The sequence below is a fragment of the Oncorhynchus keta genome, unplaced genomic scaffold (genome assembly GCF_023373465.1).
Source record: "Oncorhynchus keta strain PuntledgeMale-10-30-2019 unplaced genomic scaffold, Oket_V2 Un_contig_17214_pilon_pilon, whole genome shotgun sequence".
Lineage (NCBI taxonomy): Eukaryota > Metazoa > Chordata > Actinopteri > Salmoniformes > Salmonidae > Oncorhynchus > Oncorhynchus keta.
Window position 1 is genome coordinate 96,614 of NW_026280350.1, and position 23,612 is coordinate 120,225.

The 23,612-nt window shown below is 43.7% G+C and overlaps 1 protein-coding gene, 2 long non-coding RNA genes and 1 pseudogene across 58 annotated transcripts in view; 1 reads left to right on the top strand and 3 right to left on the bottom strand.

The window, feature by feature from the left end:
* LOC118374163 (zinc finger protein ZFP2-like) overlaps positions 1-23,612 on the bottom strand; it is a 61,644-nt gene that overhangs the window by 34,388 nt on the left and 3,644 nt on the right. Inside the window, exons 1-2 of one of the 6 annotated variants that reach the window (XM_052503332.1) lie at positions 18,585-18,812; positions 7,062-7,374 (exon numbers count right to left, since the gene is read on the bottom strand). In XM_052503332.1, the coding sequence (XP_052359292.1) occupies positions 7,062-7,368 (307 nt within the window). In that variant the 5' untranslated portion in view covers positions 7,369-7,374; positions 18,585-18,812. The other 5 variants (XM_052503331.1, XM_052503336.1, XM_052503334.1 and 2 more) reach the window with 5 other exon arrangements.
* On the bottom strand, positions 790-1,695 carry LOC127919602 (uncharacterized). Of its 2 annotated transcripts, none has more exons than XR_008103441.1 (2): positions 1,557-1,695; positions 790-1,406 (listed from the first exon to the last, which is right to left on the bottom strand). It is a non-coding gene; the product is annotated as an uncharacterized LOC127919602 (long non-coding RNA). The 2 variants fall into 2 exon arrangements; XR_008103440.1 differs by having other exon boundaries at positions 1,479-1,689.
* LOC127919600 (uncharacterized) lies at positions 1,705-4,782 on the top strand. Of its 50 annotated transcripts, none has more exons than XR_008103424.1 (7): positions 1,706-1,745; positions 2,388-2,668; positions 2,919-3,068; positions 3,119-3,318; positions 3,369-3,518; positions 3,569-3,837; positions 4,284-4,782. It is a non-coding gene; the product is annotated as an uncharacterized LOC127919600 (long non-coding RNA). The 50 variants fall into 50 exon arrangements; XR_008103390.1 differs by having other exon boundaries at positions 3,369-3,437; positions 3,488-3,837; XR_008103399.1 differs by having other exon boundaries at positions 3,369-3,418; positions 3,469-3,837.
* Positions 20,904-23,594, bottom strand: LOC127906090 (gastrula zinc finger protein XlCGF57.1-like; annotated as a pseudogene).

A 23,612-nucleotide genomic window follows, 5' to 3' on the forward strand; every position in this document is an offset into this window, starting at 1 on the left:
AACCAAAGATATTGATCTGTTTTATGAAGCCATCGATTGTGTCATCGCGATAACTATACACTTTTACATTAACAGCACCAATCTGAAGTTTAAAAAAAATTGTGTAATTAACCATATTTCGATGTGATCAAAACGTGAGCTTGCAGTAATATATTCGTAACGTATGCCTTCCATTTGATGCGGTCAAAACGTGAGCTTGCTAGTCCGTATGCCTTCCATTTGATGCGGTCAAAACGTGAGCTTGCGTAATAGCTTGCGTAATGTAGTCGTAACGTATGCCTTCCATTCGATGCGGTCAAAACGTGAGCTTGCGTAATGTAGTCGTAACGTATGCCTTCCATTCGATGCGGTCAAAACGTGAGCTTGCGTAATGTAGTCGTAACGTATGCCTTCCATTTGATGCGGTCAAAACGTGAGCTTGCGTAATGTAGTCGTAACGTATGCCTTCCATTTGGATCAAAACATCAAGGAAGACGGCGAAATATAAAATAATCTAATATGTACAAATAAATCAACATTTCAATGTAGGATGATGGTATTATGTTACCCACTATACATAAAACTTCTATCTCACGAGTTTAACCGTTTGCAGAGTTTAAAAAAATAATTGTTTGTATGCACAATTTAACCGTGCAGCTCCTAGACAGTCTTTCCTCAATAGGAGATACAAAACTATTCTGTTTCTACGTCGATGATGTTTCGTGTAGCTAATCTTACTTTAGGTTAAAAAAATAATAATGCATTTTTAGTTGTTCTCAGAAGAATAAGTTGGAAAATATAATGCCAAGGTTCATAGGAGCTTCGTATTTATTCTCATTAAAAACAAAAATACATTGGCATGTATTAACTATGCACACATGCGTTCAATTTTAATTACAATTGAATTAAAACATTAACTCTACCTATTGAATTACAACATGAAAACTCTACCTATAACATTGGCAAAACATTCTACATTATAACATTTTAATTGATGGTCTCTCAGCCATCTTATGAAAGCACTAACAGTAGGTGGTAAAGTAAATATAACCCCACAGAGTGTGAAACCCTCAACATGCCGTCAAACCAACACACCTTACTCTTCTCTATTTTTACAAATGATTTGCCATTTGTCTTACAAGAAGCTAAAATGACGATGTATGCTGATGACTGCAGACTCTACACATCAGCACCTACAGCCAGGGAGCTCACGGAGACTCTTAGCAAAATGACGATGTATGCTGATGACTGCAGACTCTACACATCAGCACCTACAGCCAGGGAGCTCACGGAGACTCTTAGCAAAATGACGATGTGTGCTGATGACTGCAGACTCTACACATCAGCACCTACAGCCAGGGAGCTCACGGAGACTCTTAGCAAAATGACGATGTGTGCTGATGACTGCAGACTCTACACATCAGCACCTCAGCCGCTCACGGAGACTCTTAGCAAAATGACGATGTGTGCTGATGACTGCAGACTCTACACATCAGCACCTACAGCCAGGGAGCTCACGGAGACTCTTAGCAAAATGACGATGTATGCTGATGACTGCAGACTCTACACATCAGCACCTACAGCCAGGGAGCTCACGGAGACTCTTAGCAAAATGACGATGTATGCTGATGACTGCAGACTCTACACATCAGCACCTACAGCCAGGGAGCTCACGGAGACTCTTAGCAAAATGACGATGTGTGCTGATGACTGCAGTCTACACATTCTAAGTTGTTGTTTAGATGAGGTGTAGTTATCATGGTCAGGTCATATTGACTAAGTTGGTTTAGATCAGGTGAGACTCTTAGCAAAATGACGATGTATGCTGATGACTGCAGACTCTACACATCAGCACCTACAGCCAGTTGGAGATCAGGGAGACTCTTAGCAAAATGACGATGTATGCTGATGACTGCAGACTCTACACATCAGCACCTACAGCCAGGAGCTCACGGAGACTCTTAGCAAAATGACGATGTGTGCTGATGACTGCAGACTCTCACATCAGCACCTACAGCCAGGAGCTCACGGAGACTCTTAGCAAAATGACGATGTGTGCTGATGACTGCAGACTCTACACATCAGCAGATGAGGTGTAGTTATCATGGTCAGGTCATATTCAGTTGTTTAGATGCCAGGTGGAGCTCATATTGACTAAGTTGGAGACTCTTAGCAAAATGACGTTGTATGCTAGATGACTGCAGACTCTACACATCAGCACCTATTGCCAGTTGGAGATCACGGAGACTCTTAGCAAAATGACTTACAGAATACATGCATGTAAATATCATCTAAAAGCATATTGACATTTGGTTCCAGTTATCATCTCTTTGACTAAGTTGTTGTTTAAACCTCACCTGGGGTCATGTGCAGTTGTTGTTTAGATGGGGTGTGAATATCATGGTCAGGTCATATTGACTAAGTTGTTGTTTAGATGAGGTGTAGTTATCATGGTCTCGTCATATTGACTAAGTTGTTGTTTAGATGAGGTGTAGTTATCATGGTCAGGTCATATTGACTAAGTTGTTGTTTAGATGAGGTGTAGTTATCATGGTCAGGTCATATTGACTAAGTTGTTGTTTAGATGAGGTGTAGTTATCATGGTCAGGTCATATTGACTAAGTTGTTGTTTAGATGAGGTGTAGTTATCATGGTCAGGTCATATTGACTAAGTTGTTGTTTAGATGAGGTGAAGTTATCATGGTCAGGTCATATTGACTAAGTTGTTGTTTAGATGAGGTGTAGTTATCATGGTCAGGTCATATTGACTAAGTTGTTGTTTAGATGAGGTGTAGTTATCATGGTCAGGTCATATTGACTAAGTTGTTGTTTAGATGAGGTGTAGTTATCATGGTCAGGTCATATTGACTAAGTTGTTGTTTAGATGAGGTGTAGTTATCATGGTCTAGTCATATTGACTAAGTTGTTGTTTAGATGAGGTGTAGTTATCATGGTCTCGTCATATTGACTAAGTTGTTGTTTAGATGAGGTGTAGTTATCATGGTCAGGTCATATTGACTAAGTTGTTGTTTAGATGAGGTGTAGTTATCATGGTCTCGTCATATTGACTAAGTTGTTGTTTAGATGAGGTGTAGTTATCATGGTCTAGTCATATTGACTAAGTTGTTGTTTAGATGAGGTGTAGTTATCATGGTCAGGTCATATTGACTAAGTTGTTGTTTAGATGAGGTGTAGTTATCATGGTCTCGTCATATTGACTAAGTTGTTGTTTAGATGAGGTGTAGTTATCATGGTCAGGTCATATTGACTAAGTTGTTGTTTAGATGAGGTGTAGTTATCATGGTCAGGTCATATTGACTAAGTTGTTGTTTAGATGAGGTGTAGTTATCATGGTCTAGTCATATTGACTAAGTTGTTGTTTAGATGAGGTGTAGTTATCATGGTCAGGTCATATTGACTAAGTTGTTGTTTAGATGAGGTGTAGTTATCATGGTCTCGTCATATTGACTAAGTTGTTGTTTAGATGAGGTGTAGTTATCATGGTCAGGTCATATTGACTAAGTTGTTGTTTAGATGAGGTGTAGTTATCATGGTCTCGTCATATTGACTAAGTTGTTGTTTAGATGAGGTGTAGTTATCATGGTCTAGTCATATTGACTAAGTTGTTGTTTAGATGAGGTGTAGTTATCATGGTCTAGTCATATTGACTAAGTTGTTGTTTAGATGAGGTGTAGTTATCATGGTCTAGTCATATTGACTAAGTTGTTGTTTAGATGAGGTGTAGTTATCATGGTCTAGTCATATTGACTAAGTTGTTGTTTAGATGAGGTGTAGTTATCATGGTCAGGTCATATTGACTAAGTTGTTGTTTAGATGAGGTGTAGTTATCATGGTCTCGTCATATTGACTAAGTTGTTGTTTAGATGGGGTGTGAATATCATGGTCAGGTCATATTGACTAAGTTGTTTAGATGGGGTGTGAATATCATGGTCAGGTCATATTGACTAAGTTGTTGTTTAGATGGGGTGTGAATATCATGGTCGGTCATATTGACTAAGTTGTTGTTTAGATGGGGTGTGAATATCATGGTCAGGTCATATTGACTAAGTTGTTGTTTAGATGGGGTGTGAATATCATGGTCAGGTCATATTGACTAAGTTGTTGTTTAGATGAGGTGAAGTTATCATGGTCAGGTCATATTGACTAAGTTGTTGTTTAGATGGGGTGTGAATATCATGGTCAGGTCATATTGACTAAGTTGTTGTTTAGATGAGGTGAAGTTATCATGGTCAGGTTATATTGACTAAGTTGTTGTTTAGATGAGGTGTAGTTATCATGGTCAGGTCATATTGACTAAGTTGTTGTTTAGATGAGGTGTAGTTATCATGGTCAGGTCATATTGACTAAGTTGTTGTTTAGATGAGGTGTAGTTATCATGGTCAGGTCATATTGACTAAGTTGTTGTTTAGATGAGGTGTAGTTATCATGGTCAACTGTTCGACTAGGTTGTTATGAAGATGGGGAGGGGTATTGTCTGTTATAACAAAATATGTTATGTGTTTCTGACACAAAGATCAACTGTACTAGTTGTCCAGACTCTGGTCTTGTCCCATCTTGATGACTGTCTGGTAATATGGTCAGGTGCAGAAAAGAAAGACCTAGCAAAGCCGTCTCAAAACAAAACAGCACGTCTTGCCCTTTAACTACACACATATAACTAACATCAACAACATGGATGATAGTCTTTATGGTTGAGGGTTGAAGAGAAGTGGACAACGTCTTGTCTTAAGAAATATTTGTGTGTTAAATCCCGAACCACTTGTATATTGTGTTTGTTTACACTTCAGAACAGACAGAGGGCCTTCAGAACGTATTCAGACCCCTTGATTTATTCACACATTCTGTTATGTTACAGCCTTATTCTAAAATGGATTAAAATTGTTTTCCATCATCAATCTACACACAATACCCCGTAATGACATCAAAATACCCCATAATGACATCACAATACCCCATGACAACACAATACCCCATAATGACATCACAATACCCCATAATGACAACACAATACCCCATAATGACATCACAATACCCCATAATGACAAAAAAAAAAAAAACATTTTTTCTCCAAAATTGTTGCAATTTTTTAAAAAATAAAATAAAAAAAACTGACATCACATTTACATAAGTATTCAGACCCTTTAATCAGTACTTTGTTGAAGCACCTTTGGCAGTGATTACAGCCTTGGGTTTTCTTGGGTATGACGCTAACCTGTATTTGGAGAATTTCCCACCATACTTATCTGCAGATCCTCTCATGCTCTGTCAGGTTTGATGGGGTGCGTCGCTGCACAGCAATTTTCAGGTCTCGCCAGGGATGTTAGATCGGGTTCAAGTCCGGTCTCTGGCTGGGCCACTCAAGGACATTCAGAGACTTGTCCCGAAGCCACTTCTTGGCTGTATGCTTAGGGTAATTGTCCTGTTGGAAGGTGAACCATCGCCCCAGTCTGAGGTCCTGAGCAGGTTTTCATCAAGGATCTCTCTGTACTTTTCTCCGTTCATCTTTCCCTCAAACCTGACTAGTCTCCCAGTCCCTGCTGCTGAAAAACATCCCCACAGCATGATGCTTATTTCTCATAGTCTAAGAGTCCTTCAGGTGCCTTTTGGCAAACTCTAAGCGGGCTGTCATGTGCCTTTTACTGAGGAGTGGCTTCTGTCTGGACACTCTACCATAAAGGCCTGATTGGTGGAGTGCTGCAGAGATGGTTGTCCTTCTAGAAGGTTCTCCCATCTCCACAGAGGAACTGTGGAGCTCTGTCAGAGTGACCATTGCGTTCTTGGTCACCGCCCTGACCAAGGGTCCTTGAGTTTCATCACGGTACCAAAACCCTGAAAAATGGGGATCCAAAATCCTGTAGCGAATGGGGATCCTAATAAACTAGAAAAACTCACAGCAGACCACACATCTGAAATGTCTCTCTCCAGTGTGTGTTCGCTGATGCATCTTCAACTGTGAGTTTGTGTGCAACCCAGGCGAGATGATCGAATCCCCTCATTGATCAAAGCTTCTGTAAGGTTTCTCTCCCGCGTGTGTTCTCTTGTGCCTTGTCAGTTGTACCGTTTGACGAAAACTCTTTCCACATGTAGCACAAACAAAAGGTTTCTCTCCTGTGTGAATTCTCTGGTGTATAGTCAGTGTTCCTAAGGTAGTGAAACTCTTCCCACATTGATCACAGACATATGGTTTCTCTCCTGTATGTGTTCGTCTGTGTTCAGTCAGGGAACCAGCTTCGGCAAAACTCTTCTCACATTGATCACAGTTATATGGTTTCTCTCCCGTGTGTGTTCGCTTGTGTATAGTCAGTTGTCCTGACTGACGAAAACTCTTTTCACATACAGCGCAGACATATGGTTTCTCTCCTGTGTGTATTCTCTGGTGTATAGTCAGTGCTCCTAAGGTAGTGAAACCCTTCCCACATTGATCACAGACATAAGATTTCCTTCCTGTGTGTGTTCGCTTGTGTTCAGTCCTGGTATCAGCTCGAGCAAAACTCTTCCCACATTGATCACAGCGATAAGATTTCTCTCCAGTGTGTGTTAGCTTGTGTTTCGTCAGTTGCCCTGGCTGACGAAAACTCTTCCCACATTGATCACAGCCATATGGTTTCTCTCCTGTGTGTATTCTCTGGTGTCTTTTTAGGTCTCCTAAATGTGGGAAACTTTTCTCACATGCATCACAGCTGTAAGGTCGCTGGATCACTTTCAACCCTGGAGCCTTCCCAGATGATAAGACCCTCCCACTGAGCGAGCGACCGTTAGGGTTGTCCCCTGTGAAACAAAGACGTGAAGTTAAGGTTCCTCACATGCACCAAAGTACTTAATGACCTAGTGTTGAAGTATATTCCCCATCCAACACAGATGAGCTGCTATACAACACTGAATAGTTACGTTTAGCAAATATGGGTTAATTAATAAATATTGACCAATCAATGAACTGCTACAGAAGCAGATTGTAGTCTAATACTCACCATTGTTCCTACTTGATGACATCGAATCTGAATCTCCATCATTGTCCTCCACGTTCCATTCTTCATCGCAGTCTGTAGCTCCATCATCATCATCATCATCATCATCATCATCATCAGACTGGCTGGGACTCATGGGTGCCACACTAGATTCTTCCTGTATTTTTCTGATGTCATCTTTCAGTCGGAGTAACCAAGACATTCCCTGCTCCTCCGATTTGACTGAATCTGCATTTTCCCACATTTCCTCCATGATTTTACGTCGCAACGAGCGATGGTTCTTTCCTTTAACTTGGGAGCCATCTATTCCACAACGTTCACACAGGTGTCGTAAATTATCCTCCGTTAGAGGGTGTAAACTCTGTTCGATCTCTTCCAGCAATGTTTCCTTCTCTCCACTCATGTTGTCCTGCTGGTGGAAACAACAACAATGCAGTCAATGGCAAGACAGCAGGAAGTTCATACACTTTAGATGACCTGTAGAAGAAGAAGACAGCAGGAAGTCCATACACTTTAGATGACCTGTAGTGGAAGACAGCAGGAAGTCCATACACTTTAGATGACCTGTAGTAGAGAGCAGGAAGTTCATACACTTTAGATGACCAGTAGAAGAAGAAGACAGCAGGAAGTCCATACACTTTAGATGACCTGTAGTAGAGAGCAGGAAGTTCATACACTTTAGATGACCTGTAGAAGAAGAAGACAGCAGGAAGTCCATACACTTTAGATGAGCAGGAAGTCCATACACTTTAGATGAAGAAGACTTTAGAGCAGGAAGTCCATACACTTTAGATGACCTGTAGAAGAAGAAGACAGCAGGAAGTCCATACACTTTAGATGACCTGTAGAAGAAGAAGACAGCAGGAAGTCCATACACTTTAGATGACCTGTAGAAGAAGAAGAGAGCAGGAAGTCCATACACTTTAGATGACCTGTAGAAGAAGAACAGCAGGAAGTCCATACACTTTAGATGACCTGTAGAAGAAGACAGCAGGAAGTCCATACACTTTAGATGACCTGTAGAAGAAAGAAGTCCATACACTTTAGATGACCTGTAGAAGAAGAAGACAGCAGGAAGTCCATACACTTTAGATGATCTGTAGAAGAAGAAGACAGCAGGAAGTCCATACACTTTAGATGACCTGTAGTAGAAGACAGCAGGAAGTCCATACACTTTAGATGACCTGTAGAAGAAGAAGAGAGCAGGAAGTCCATACACTTTAGATGATGATACACTTTAGATGAGTAGAAGGAAGAGAGCAGGAAGTCCATACACTTTAGATGATCTGTAGAAGAAGAGAGCAGGAAGTCCATACACTTTAGATGACCTGTAGAAGAAGAGAGCAGGAAGTCCATACACTTTAGATGACCTGTAGAAGAAGAGAGCAGGAAGTCCATACACTTTAGAGAAGAAGAGAGCAGGAAGTCCATACACTTTAGATGACCTGTAGAAGAAGACAGCAGGAAGTCCATACACTTTAGATGACCTGTAGAAGAAGAGAGCAGGAAGTCCATACACTTTAGATGACCTGTAGAAGAAGAAGAGAGCAGGAAGTCCATACACTTTAGATGACCTGTAGAAGAAGACAGCAGGAAGTCCATACACTTTTAGATGACCTGTAGAAGAAGAGAGCAGGAAGTCCATACACTTTAGATGACCTGTAGAAGACGAAGAAGAGAGCAGGAAGTCCATACACTTTAGATGACCTGTAGTAGAAGACAGCAGGAAGTCCAGTTGATAAATGGCTACTACAGGTCATCCATCAACAGGTGTGGAAATATTCCCAAGTTCGTTGTGGTCGTTTTTTTTAGAAGAAGACAAACGGCAGATGTTTCCGCTGCTATTGTCCCATTTTCATTGATTTTGATGTGAGTGATTAATATGCTATTTATTACAGTAGAACAAACAAATCAATTTCAGTCTGGAGTGACCGCTTGGTAAATATTGGTGCGTGAACAGTTTGTAAAAGGTAGTGTTTTAGCAAAATACAAGTAATCTGAACAAGTGTGACCCGTGTGTGTGTGTGTGTGTGTGTGTGGAGGAATTTGTATGTCTTAGTCTTCAACAAAATCACAAATTATTTCAGCATATTGATGAATTTGGACATTTAAAACCTCTGATTAATGGTTAATTAACGAGACGTGGTCTATAGCGACGGGGATACGGTCCAATGACTGTAGCCCACCTGCTAACACTTAGCCGGTTGTTTTATGGCACAATCATTTATTTTATTTCGCGTTCCGCGCCCGACATCAACGCTGGGCCTGTAAAAACGTGTCAGTCAGGCCAGTGGATCTCGTCAGTCACTCGCACGACAGGACCAGTAACTTTTCCGCGCATTTTTGCGTTCCGCAGTTCAGACATCAACGCTGGGCCTGTGAAAACGTGTAAATGTCAGGCCAGTGGATCTCGCAGTCATGATTGACAGGACCAGTAACTTTTCCGCGCATTTTTGCGTTCCAGTTCAACATTTTCCTGCTCTAAACGCAGTCTACCATTGAAGACTACACACGTAAATGTCATGCTATTTGTAGTTGCGCAATATGATTGGCCGTTCATTCATGCACCACCATGCTGGTACTGAGTCACAACTGGAGCAAAGTACACGAGTTGATGCCTCCACACAGCACACGCCAGCTGTCATCTGGAGCTCCACATTGATCTGGTACTGGTACTCCCTGTATATAGCAGCTCATTGATCTGGTACTGGTACTCCCTGTATATAGCTGCACATTGATCTGGTACTGGTACTCCCTGTATATAGCTGCACATTGATCTGGTACTGGTACTCCCTGTATATAGCGCCCGCCACATTGATCTGGTACTGGTACTCCCTGTTTATAGCTGCACATTGATCTGGTACTGGTACTCCCTGTATATAGCTGCACATTGATCTGGTACTGGTACTCCCTGTATATAGCTCCACATTGATCTGGTACTGGTACTCACTGTATATAGCTCCACATTGATCTGGTACTGGTACTCCCTGTATATAGCTCCACATTGATCTGGTACTGGTACTCCCTGTATATAGCTCCACATTGATCTGGTACTGGTACTCCCTGTATATAGCTGCACATTGATCTGGTACTGGTACTCCCTGTATATAGCACCACATTGATCTGGTACTGGTACTCCCTGTATATAGCACCACATTGATCTGGTACTGGTACTCACTGTATATAGCACCACATTGATCTGGTACTGGTACTCCCTGTATATAGCTATTTTTACGCTGCTGATACTCTCTTTATATACAGATGTCCCCAGTCCACCTGGCCATGCTGCTGCTCCAGTTTCAACTGTTCTGCCTTACTATTATTTGACCATGCTGGTCATTTATGAACATTTGAACATCTTGGCCATGTTCTGTTATAATCTCCACCCGGCACAGCCAGAAGAGGACTGGCCACCCAACATATGCTCTCTCTAATTCTCTCTTTCTTTCTCTCTCTCGGAGGACCTGAGCCCAAGGACCATGCCTCAGGACAACCTGGCATGATGACTCCTTGCTGTCCCCAGTCCACCCGACTGTGCTGCTGCTCCAGTTTCAACTGTTCTGCCTTGTTATTATTCGACCATGCTGGTCATTTAGGAACATTTGAACATCTTGGCCATGTTCTGTTATAATCTCCACCCGGCACAGCCAGAAGAGGACTGGCCACCACACATAGCCTGGTTCCTCTCTAGGTTTCTTCCTAGGTTTTGGCCTTTCTAGGGAGTTTTTCCTAGCCTCCGTGCTTCTACACCTGCATTGCTTGCTGTTTGGGGTTTTAGGCTGGGTTTCTGTACAGCACTTTGAGATATCAGCTGATGTACGAAGGGCTATATAAATCAAATTTGATTTGATTTATCATATACAATGGGGAGAACAAGTATTTGATACACTGACGATTTCGCAGGTTTTCCTACTTATGTCATGCAATAAAATGCTAATTAATTACTTAATCATACAATGTGATTTGCTGGATTTTTGTTTTAGATTCCGTCTCTCACTGTTGAAGTGTACCTATGATAAAAAATTACAGACCTCTACATGCTTTGTAAGTTGGAAAACCTGCAAAATCGGCAGTGTATCAAATACTTGTTCTCCACCCTGTAGCTGCACATTGATCTGGTACTGGTACTCCCTGTATAAAGCTGCACATTGATCTGGTACTGATACTCCCTGTATATAGCTCCACATTGATCTGATACTCCCTGTATATACTTTCACATTGATCTGGTACTGATACCACCTGTCTGGGGGAATCATCGGATGGGGCCACAGTGTCTCCTGACCCCTCCTGTCTCAGCCTCCAGTATTTATGCTGCATTAGTTTGTGTCGGGGGACTAGGGTCAGTTTGTTATATCTGAAGTACTTCTCCTGTCTTATCTGGTGTCCTGTGTGAATTTAAGTATGCTCTCTCTAATTCTCTCTCTCTTTCTCTCTCTCAGAGGACCTGAGCCCTAGGACCATGCCTCAGGACTACCTGGCATGATGACTCCTTGCTGTCCCCAGTCCACCTGGCCGTGCTGCTGCTCCAGTTTGAACTGTTCTGCCTGTGATTATTATTATTTGACCATGCTGGTCATTTATGAACATTTGAACATCTTGGCCATGTTCTGTTATAATCTCCACCCGGCACAGCCAGAAGAGGACTGGCCACCCCTCATAGCCTGGTTCCTCTCTAGGTTTCTTCCTTGGTTTTGGCCTTTCTAGGGAGTTTTTCCTAGCCACCGTGCTTCTACACCTGCATTGCTTGCTGTTTGGGGTTTTAGGCCTGGTTTCTGTACAGCACTTTGAGATATCAGCTGATGCACGAAGGGCTATATAAATACATTTGATTTGATAACAGCTTACATAATTCTGCCAAAAAACAATTCTCTCACCCAAGTGGTATATATGCTTTTTAGGTGAGTGCCGAAGTCACCCCATGATAAGCAGTTCCCATTTTTGCGGTCCGACTCATCCCAAACCATCCTAATTTGGTTGAGGTCAGGGGATTGTGGATGCCAGGTCATCTGATGCAGCACTCCATCACTCTCCTTCTTGGTCAAATAGCCCTTACACAGCCTGGAGGTGTGTTGGGTCATTATCCTGTTGAAAAACTAATGATTGTCCCACTAAGATGGGATGGCATATCGCTGCAAAATGCTGTATTAGCCATGCTAGTTAAGTGCCTTGAATTCTAAATCACAAACATTGTCACCAGACAACCCCACACCATAACACCTCCTCCTCCACGCTTTACGGTGAGAAATACACATGCAGAGATCATCCGTTCACCGACACCGCGTCTCACAAAAGACACTGCGGTTGGAACCAGAAATGTCCAATTTGGACTCCAGACCAAAAGAAAACATTTCCACCGGTCTAATGTCCATTTGCTCGTGTTTCTTGGCCCAAGCAAGTCTCTTCTTCGTATTGGTTTCTTTGCAGCATTCGACCATGAAGACCTGATTCGCCAGAGTTTCCTCTGAACAGTTGATGTTGAGAAGTGTCTGTAACTTAAACACCGTGAAACTATTCCTGTGGTGGTCCTCTTGAGAGCCCTGGTAACTCTAATGAACTGATCTTCTGCAGCAGAGGTACCTCTGGGTCTTCCATTCCTGTGGTGGTCCTCTTGAGAGCCTGGTAACTATAATGAACTGATCTTCTGCAGCAGAGGTACCTCTGGGTCTTCCATTCCTGTGGTGGTCCTCTTGAGAGCCTGGTAACTATAATGAACTTATCTTCTGCAGCAGAGGTACCTCTGGGTCTTCCATTCCTGTGGTGGTCCTCTTGAGAGCCTGGTAACTATAATGGACTTATCTTCTGCAGCAGAGGTACCTCTGGGTCTTCCATTCCTGTGGTGGTCCTCTGGTAACTATAATGAGAGCCTGGTCTTCCAACTATAAATGAACTTATCCTTCTGCAGCAGAGGTACCTCTGGGTCTTCCATTCCTGTGGTGGTCCTCTTGAGAGCCTGGTAACTATAATGAACTTATCTTCTGCAGCAGATGTACCTCTGGGTCTTCCATTCCTGTGGTGGTCCTCTTGAGAGCCAGTTTCATCAAAGTTCTTGAAATTGTATGTCTTAAAGTAATGATGGACTGTTGTTTCTCTTTGCTTATTTGAGCTGTTCTTGCTATAATTATGGACTAAATAAGGCTATCTTCTGTATACCCCCCACCTTGTCACATCACAACTAACTGATGGCTCTAACGCATTAAGGAAAAAAATAACTTTTAACAAGGCACACCTGTTAATTGAAATGCATTCCAGGTGACTACCTCATGAAGCTGGTTGAGAGAATGTCAAGAGTGTGCAAAGCTGTCATCAAGGAAAAGGGTGGCTATTTGAAGAATCTCATATTTTGATTTTTTTTACACTTTTTGGTTACTACATGATTCCATATGTGTTATTTCATAGTTTTGATGTCTTCACTATCATTCTACAATGTAGAAAATAGTAAATAAATAAATGGCATATTATTATATTATTATTATTATATTATTATTATTATTATATTTAGTACAAATAAAGAAAACCCCTGGAATGGGTAGGTGTGTCCTAACTTTTGACTGATACAGTATGTAGATTTTCTTATTTTCTTAAAAACAACAAAACACAGACAATACCAATGGCCGCACACATCAGAGGGTGTTCTGTTCAGAGGGTGTTCTGTTCAGAGGGTGTTCTGGTCAGAGGGTGTTCTGGTCAGAGGGTGTTCTGGTCAGAGGGTGTTCTGGGAGGGTGTTCTGGTCAGAGGGTGTTCTGGTCAGAGGGTGTTCTGGTCAGAGGGTGTTCTGGTCAGAGGGTGTTCTGTTCAGAGGGTGTTCTGGTCAGAGGGTGTTCTGTTCAGTGGGTGTTCTGTTCAGTGGGTGTTCTGGTCAGAGGGTGTTCTGTTCAGTGGGTGCTCGTGCCTCCACTCGCCCAGAGACATCGGCAAGGCCCCGCCCAGGCCCAAAGGGATTTTTCAAGGGCGGGACTTGTTACGCCCAGGCAGGCATGAAAGTGAGCGTGTTCCATAACTATCAGGACCTGCAGACACACATCATGAATCTACCAGGACCAGCAGACACACATTCAGTGGGTGTTCTGGTCAGTGGGTGTTCTGGTCAGTGGGTGAATCTTCAGTGGGTGTTCTGTTTATGAATCTACCAGGACCAGACGACACACAGCATGAATCTACCAGGACCAGCAGACACACAGCATGAATCTACCAGGACCAGCAGACACGCAGCATGAATCTACCAGGACCAGCAGACACGCAGCATGAATCTACCAGGACCAGCAGACACGCAGCATGAATCTACCAGGACCAGCAGACACGCAGCATGAATCTACCAGGACCAGCACACCCACAGCATGAATCTACCAGACCAGCACACACACAGCATGAATCTACCAGGACCAGCAGACACACAGCATGAATCTACCAGGACCAGCAGACACGCAGCATGAATCTACCAGGACCAGCAGACACGCAGCATGAATCTACCAGGACCAGCAGACACGCAGCATGAATCTACCAGGACCAGCAGACACACAGCATGAATCTACCAGGACCAGCAGACACACAGCATGAATCTACCAGGACCAGCAGACACGCAGCATGAATCTACCAGGACCAGCAGACACGCAGCATGAATCTACCAGGACCAGCAGACACGCAGCATGAATCTACCAGGACCAGCAGACACGCAGCATGAATCTACCAGGACCAGCACACACACAGCATGAATCTACCAGGACCAGCACACACACAGCATGAATCTACCAGGACCAGCACACACACAGCATGAATCTACCAGGACCAGCAGACACGCAGCATGAATCTACCAGGACCAGCAGACACGCAGCATGAATCTACCAGGACCAGCACACACACAGCATGAATCTACCAGGACCAGCACACACACAGCATGAATCTACCAGAACCAGCAGACACACAGCATGAATCTACCAGGACCAGCACACACACAGCATGAATCTACCAGGACCAGCACACACACAAACTCCTCACATTTCAAACAGAGCACACACACTAGACACACTACAGACACAAGCAGAGCAGACACCACTCAAACAGATGCTAAATGAATACTCATTTTGTGGCGAGCGCATTACAGTACCACGTACCGCTAGCAACATTTTAGTCAAATAAAGACTGTTATACTGGCTGTTTAGTGGTACTTGATTTCAACATGTGACAAAGTGGACAGGCTAGCCAGGCCAATTGATTGTGGACAGCTAAAATCAACATGTGAACAGGCTAGCCAGGCCAATTGATTTCAACATGTGAACATTGTGGACAGGCTAGCCAGGCCAATTGATTTCAACATGTGAACACAGGCTAGCCAGGCCAATTGATTTCAACATGTGACAAAACAGGCTAGCCAGGCCAATTGATTTCAACATGTGACAAAGTGGACAGGCTAACAATTGATTTGACAAAGTGGACAGGCTAGCCAGGCCACTAGCCTGCTGTTCAAACAGCTGGAGGCGGACAGAATTTTTTTATTTTTATAACAATTCAACTGTTCTGCCTTCTTAACTAGCAAATAGATTCTAAACTTGAAATAGAAAATATGAGCTGGCTACTCACTAGCACGTGGGCTTGTGCTGGAGAGATCGTTTATGAGACCAGTGTTAAATGTCCTATAATGACTGCTACATTGTTAGTGAATGTGCATCATGCATGGTTCTGGTTAAAGCTGGAACAAAAGGGCATTTGTACAGACAGACCTGAAAGCCAGATCAGTGACAGCATTAAAAAAGCAGGTACAACTATTTTTGATTTAATTATTAGTGGGTTTTATGGTTGTGGAAGGCACATAATCAGCCTTGGTATAATTTCAGCTCTGAATCCATTAGATTATTGCTGCCCGTTTTTAAAAATTAAGTGTATTTTACCTTGAAAAATTGTACAACAAAGTTTATTTAGAGAAAAACATTTTTTAAATATTAAGACATATCGTGAATCCGCCAATAAATTTGAACATAAACAGAGATATGAGTATTGAGCCATACTGCCCAGCCCTACAGGACAGTACCAGAGAGACATGCTATTGATCCAGCCCCAGCTATTGAGCCTACTGCCCATACAGGACAGTACCAAAGAGACACATGCCTATGCCCAGCCCTAAAGGACAGTACCAGAGAGACATGCTATCATGCCCAGCCCTAATGGACAGTACCAAAGAGACATGCTATTGAGCCATACTGCCCATCCAGCCCTATACTGCCCATGGACAGTACCAAAGAGACATGCTATTGAGCCCATCCATCATCCAGCCCTAATGGACAGTACCAAAGAGACATGCTATTGAGCCATACTGCCCAGCCCCAGTACCAAAGAGACAGTACCAGAGAGACATGCTATTGAGCCATACTGCCCAGCCCTACAGGACAGAGAGACATGCTATTGAGCCATACTGCCCAGCCCTACAGGACAGTACCAGAGAGACATGCTATTGAGCCATACTGCCCAGCCCTACAGGACAGTACCAGAGAGACATGCTATTGAGCCATACATGCTATTGAGCCCAGCCCTAAAGGACAGTACCAGTACCAGAGACATGCTATTGAGCCATACTGCCCAGCCCTACAGGACAGTACCAGAGAGACATGCTATTGAGCCATACTGCCCAGCCCTAAAGGACAGTACCAGCATCCAGAGACATGCTATTGAGCCATACTGCCCAGCCCTACAGGACAGTACCAGAGAGACATGCTATTGAGCCATACTGCCCAGCCCTAAAGGACAGTACCAGAGAGACATGCTATTGAGCCATACTGCCCAGCCCTAAAGGACAGTACCATAGAGAGACATGCTATTGAGCCATACTGCCCAGCCCTACAGGACAGTACCAGAGAGACATGCTATTGAGCCATACTGCCCAGCCCTAAAGGACAGTACCAGAGAGACATGCTATTGAGCCATACTGCCCAGCCCTACAGGACAGTACCAGAGAGACATGCTATTGAGCCATACTGCCCAGCCCTACAGGACAGTACCAGAGACATGCTATTGAGCCATACTGCCCAGCCCTACAGGACAGTACCAGAGAGACATGCTATTGAGCCATACTGCCCAGCCCTACAGGACAGTACCAGAGAGACATGCTATTGAGCCATACTGCCCAGCCCTACAGGACAGTACCAGAGAGACATGCTATTGAGCCATACTGCCCAGCCCTACAGGACAGTACCAGAGAGACATGCTATTGAGCCATACTGCCCAGCCCAGTACCAGAGGACAGCTATTGAGCCATACTGCCCAGCCCTAATGGAGACATGCTATTGAGCCATACTGCCCAGCCCTACAGGACAGTACCAGAGAGACATGCTATTGAGCCATACTGCCCAGCCCTAATGGACAGTACCAGAGAGACATGCTATTGAGCCATACTGCCCAGCCCTACAGGACAGTACCAGAGAGACATGCTATTGAGCCATACTGCCCAGCCCTACAGGACAGTACCAGAGAGACATGCTATTGAGCCATACTGCCCAGCCCTACAGGACAGTACCAGAGAGCCCACACAGGCTATTGATTCTGCACCGGTCTGTCTGTTCAATACCCAATATATACTGAGCATTATTTCTGGAGAGAATGTTATATAAATAGCTTAAATTTAAAAATACAAATTGATGCATCTGTTGTTTTGTATAACAGCTCAAACCCGTTGCCATGGTAATGGGACATCGAAGATCCGTTTTATGTCGCTTCGTTGTCAACCCTCTTGACTGTAAGTGAAACTGATACATTTTACGATTTATAAAGGTGTCATTTTAAGTCATTTATGATTCTTAATTGTTGGCAGACAAACTAATTCATTATTTTGGCAAAATATTTAGCTGGTCCGTGTTTCTCCAGGGTGCTGTTGGAGAGATGCGCCGCTATGACGTTCCATCAACTTCCGGTCAAAAAATAATCTGCATAAATCATGTAGCCTACGGTAGGCCACATCATCTATGACACTGTCGTGAAACAGACACTTTTTACATCATACAAGCACGCTTCTCCGATAAAATAGACTAAACAAAATGAAGGCCATTAAAAAAAAGCTATTCGATGTGAATGACATGTTAACAAATATTACATCCTAAAAAATAAAATAAAAATCAGGCTACCCACACTTGCTGTCCAGGAGTTTCACCCTGCGGGCTAAATCATGATAATCAGTAATTACAAGTTTATATTCCTTAATGGTTTTTGACTAACTGATCATAGCAACAACAACAAAAAATACAATACTTCAGCATTTCCTGCTGTGCAAATACATTGACTCATTGCAAATAGGCTCACTGATCAAGTTGGGTAGCTGATATTCAGAGCTTAAACAGCCAAAATGATTAGTCACAGGAATCAAGACTAATAACACAATGCAAATGTCTGTTTTACAACCGGTACCACGCAGACACTGGCTACACTATTCTAGTTGTGTAGGGCGGATGTTTTGTTGTTGTCTCGTCTCGGGCGGAAGAAGAACGGGCCTGCACTGCCGTGTTTGTTCACGAACCACTAAACTGGAATTATTGACGATATCGTCATATCTAGACTGTCAACATTAGTCGTTCTTAAATGCACAAAAATATGAATGCACCTACAGCTGTTGTTGAACATACGCTAGCTATTTAACTCACCAAATCCCTTGTAGAAAAGACAGCTAGCTAGCAAGCTAACGTAGCTAGCAAGTCCCTGTCCTCCCTTTTTTCCCACGTGGAAAATGAAGTAGCTAGCCAGCTTTATCTCGTCAGTTTTGGCTAAGGATCCTTTATGACTTTCAAACAAAGTTGTTCTGTGGCTGTTGCATTTCGGAGATTGAAAATATGATATATTTATAGCTGGCTCGAAGCACTAACGTTTCAGCTACTATCTTGCAAGGTAGCAACTTCCGCTTTGACTGGCATTGTTGTTCTTCTTCTACGGTATTTTTGCGGTCCGCAAACAAGTGTTGGGTGCATTCCGCCACCTCCTGTACAAGTGGTAAACGATAGAAGAAGGAAAAAAACTCAATTGTTGGAAATAAACATTAAAAACCTATCCTACTCCGTCTGTCAAGGTCCAACTCAAGTCACATCCTGACTACGGCTCAGTGGCCTGTGAGGACAGAACATTCTGCGAGAGGATTTCTTGCAAGGCCTCGGCTGTAAACTCAGCCACAAAAGAGCGTCCTGTATGCACTAAACAATTACTAAAATGTTCTCTGATTTCTTCTTTGCTGCGTAGTTTATGACGAGGCACTAAATGCAACAAAGACCAACTTTTTTCACGTGCAATATATCAGGATTCCTTGGTTGCCGAGAAACATTCACTGGCGCAAGGCTCTATTACCTCGCCCCTTCCACTCTTCTCACCGCCTCCAGATAGGAGACACACTGGACATCCCTCACTCTTGCCACCTCTGTCTCCTTCCCCCTAACTGGACAATCCGGGAAATGAAGGCGCATGTTCGCCACGTACAGTTGCAGCATAACCTCAGTTGGCACACGATATTATTCCGGTCTGCATACACTTGACCAAATATTTTTTGCATTTATGACACTATAGGGGTTTGTGCACAAAATCTCTTAGACGATATTTCACAAATTCTAACTTTACATGAGAAGGGAGAGACTTTTCATCGAAGAACAGTAGTATGGACGATGTGAATTTCCTTACTCCATCCACCATACCCGTCAGCTGACATGCACCAATCACTTCACCTACTTCTTCGGCTGGGTAGCCTAGTGGTTAGAGCTTTGGACTAGTAACCGAAAAGTTGCAAAATCGATTCACCGAGCTGACAAGGTAAAAATCTGTCGTTCTGCCCCTGAACAAGGCAGTTAACCCACTGTTCCTAGGCCGTCATTGAAAATAACAATATGTTCTTAACTGACTTGCCTGGTTAAATAAAGGTAAAATAAAAATATATAATCTGCATGCGCCACCCAAGAGCTAAACCCTCGTGGACAGGCGCCCTGCTTTGGAAATCCGTGCACAAAACCTTACATTCAAATGTCTTTTTGAGGCGCAAAGCATCATGCTCCTTCTGCCCCAGTGGACACACCCAAAACATCTGAATTAAGCCCCAGGAGGACATTCCCCGTTGACCACTATCATGCTCCTTCTGCCCCAGTGGACACACCCAAAACATCTGAATTAAGCCCCAGGAGGACATTCCCCCGTTGACCTACTAACACGCTCATTGACCACTATCATGCTCCTTCTGCCCCAGTGGACACACCCAAAACATCTGAATTAAGCCCCAGGAGGACATTCCCCCGTTGACCTACTAACACGCTCATTGACCACTATCATGCTCCTTCTGCCCCAGTGGACACACCCAAAACATCTGAATAAGCCCCAGGAGGACATTCCCCCGTTGACCTACTAACACGCTCATTGACCACTATCATGCTCCTTCTGCCCCAGTGGACACACCCAAAACATCTGAATTAAGCCCCAGGAGGACATTCCCCCGTTGACCTACTAACACGCTCATTGACCACTAAAGGTCTCTTCCAGATCTATCAAAAAGGCTCTGATCTTACATTTAGCCTCAACCCAGTGGAGCGCGAAGAGCTATTGCATCACGTTTTAGCGCCCTTTTTTTTGGCTATTTTATTTGGACACTATTGCATTTGAAGAGGTTTAATCTGGCAAAGTGTAAAACAAATAAACAATATAACTGGTTCATAAAAGCCAACTCACTGACCTAAAACAGGATAAGCCTGTTACCTTTTTAGGAACATCTCTACCAAGAGAACTTAACAAGAACTGTGCTATTAACATAAATAGTGTACATGTATAAACTGCATGGGTATTAATGATAATAATAACTAAAAGGGGGGCTGGGTTCTTTCTTTCTCTCTCTCTCTCTCTCTCATATATATATATAATATTAGGTACCAAGATTGAACTGTGACTGAACTGAGGAGTCAAAACAATAAAAAAAAATTAAAAGTCTACACACACACACACCACGTAACTCAATGATTTTAATGAACCAATGTTTCTGTACACAGTGAATTTGGAGGAGGGGGGGTGGAATGTTCATATATAATAAATTAAAACCAAATTCAGAATCTGTAGAACTGGATTCAAGCACAGATGTGGGAAAAGAGGTCACTGGAACGCAGGACGCGTCATTGGCTCACATTCAACAAATCTGATCCAACCAAGTGGATATATTCGTCCAATCCGTCGTGTGATTTGTGATGTAACAGGCCCACAAAGTGGTTTCGAAATATTTGTCTGTTTCCTCTGCATGACACATTTTTGAAGTTGTCCCTTTCCCTGTTGAGAAGAAGTAACTGCTGAACGCTAACATCCTGGCTCTTATGAGCTTGTAGCATCAACGATCTGTGTTCGTCAAAGTCCTTTTGTTACTGTAATGCAGTTGATTTGGTGATGATGACAGGAACATGTGTTAGTGGGTTGACATCCATACAAACATTATACTCTGATTCTTACCTCAACATATAGTGAGGGGACCATGAGGAGATTCGGGATCTTTCCCCCCATGGCATCTTTCTCCCACCTGTGTCCATGGCATCTTTCTCCCACCTGTGTCCATGGCATCTTTCTCCCACCTGTGTCCATGGCATCTTTCTCCCACCTGTGTCCATGGCATCTTTCTCCCACCTGTGTCCATGGCATCTTTCTCCCACCTGTGTCCATGGCATCTTTCTCCCACCTGTGTCCATGGCATCTTTCTCCCACCTGTGTCCATGGCATCTTTCTCCCACCTGTGTCCATGGCATCTTTCTCCCACCTGTGTCCATGGCATCTTTCTCCCACCTGTGTCCATGGCATCTTTCTCCCACCTGTGTCCATGGCATCTTTCTCCCACCTGTGTCCATGGCATCTTTCTCCCACCTGTGTCCATGGCATCTTTCTCCCACCTGTGTCCATGGCATCTTTCTCCCACCTGTGTCCATGGCATCTTTCTCCCACCTGTATCCATGGCATTTCTATTGTTTTGGTCGAGTTCCATTCACCTCTTTACCGCATATATATTATATATATAGAATAGACAGGTGTCATAATGCCTAGTGCCAGAGGAGTCCAGCAGCGGAACTTTGGACTTTTCTGAGTTTATGGAAGGTTCTGGAACTGATCCTGGGGAGGCAGATGGATCTGGAACTTTGTGCTGTTCAGATTTATTTGAGGATTCTGGAACTGATCCTGGGGAGGCAGATGGATCTGGAACTTGGTGCTGTTCAGATGTATTTGAGGGTTCTGGAACTGATCCTGGGAAGGCAGATGGATCTGGAACTTTGTGCTGTTCAGATTTATTTGAGGATTCTGGAACTGATCCTGGGGAGGCAGATGGATCTGGAACTTTGTGCTGTTCAGATTTATTTGAGGATTCTGGAACTGATCCTGGGGAGGCAGATTGTTACACACTTCACCTGTTGCGTGTGATTTCTGGTGCACTTTCAATGTTCCTGTTCTAGCAAAGCTCTTTCCACATTCTCCACAGATGTACGGCTTCTCTCCTGTGTGTGTTCGCATGTGATCTTTCAGGTGTTGCGAATGAGCGAATTTCTTCTCACACTGATCGCAGATATGAGGTTTCTCTCCGGTGTGCATTCGCAGGTGTGCTTTTCTCCCACCGAATGAGCGAATCTCTTCTCACACTGATCACAGACAAACGGCTTCTCTCCAGTGTGTGTTCTCATGTGGGATTTCAGGTGTTGTGGTTGAGTGAATTTCCTCTCACACTGATCACAGCTAAATGGCTTCTCTCCTGTGTGCGTTCGCAGGTGTTCTTTCAGGTGTTGCGAATGACCAAATTTCTTCCCACATTGATCACAGCCGGAAGGTTTCTCTCCAGTGTGCATTCTCTGGTTTCAACCTGCCTGATTCTGGAAGCTCTTCCCACACCGGTCACAGCAGACGGTTTCTCTCCTGTATGAGTCAGCTTATGTTTAATCAGGGTTCCTGACAGAGCAAAACTTTTCCCACATAGATCACAGCTGTAAGGCTTCTCTCCTGTGTGTGTCCTCCGATGGTTAGCCAGGGTATGTGATTCAAAGAAACTCTTCCCACAATCCGCACAGCTGTAAGGCTTCTCTCCAGCATGTTGTTTTCGCTTGTGCTTTGCCAGGGATCCCGGATTGACAAAGCTCTGCCCACACTGATCACAGACATACGGTTTCTCTCCTGTGTGCGAACGCGGTGGCTGGCCAGTAGGCCTGACTGAGAAAAGCTCTTCCACACTTCTCACAGCTGTAGGGTTTCTCTCCAGTGTGTGTTCGCTGGTGTCGGTTCAGATTGAAGGCTACGTTAAAAGTCTTCCCACATACATCACAGCTATGCGGTTTCTCTCCAGTGTGTGTTCTCAGATGAGTTGCCAGGCTTCCTGACTGTGTGAATGTCTTCCCACACTGACTACAACAGTAAGGCTTCTCTCCAGTGTGTGTTCGCTGAGTCACTTCCGACTGTCGAGGCTTCCCAGCTTCACGGCAGTCTGCAGCGTCCCCATCACCATCAGACTGGCTGGGACTCGAGGACACGCTGCTTGATGCACTGGAGCTCACGGTTACATGTCTACCATCCTCCTGTCTACCATCCTCCTGTCTACCATCCTCCTGTATACCTCTGATGTCCTCTTTCAGTCGGAGTAACCAAGACTTTGAATCCTCATTTTCCCAGATTTCCTCCATGATTTGACGCCGCAGCGT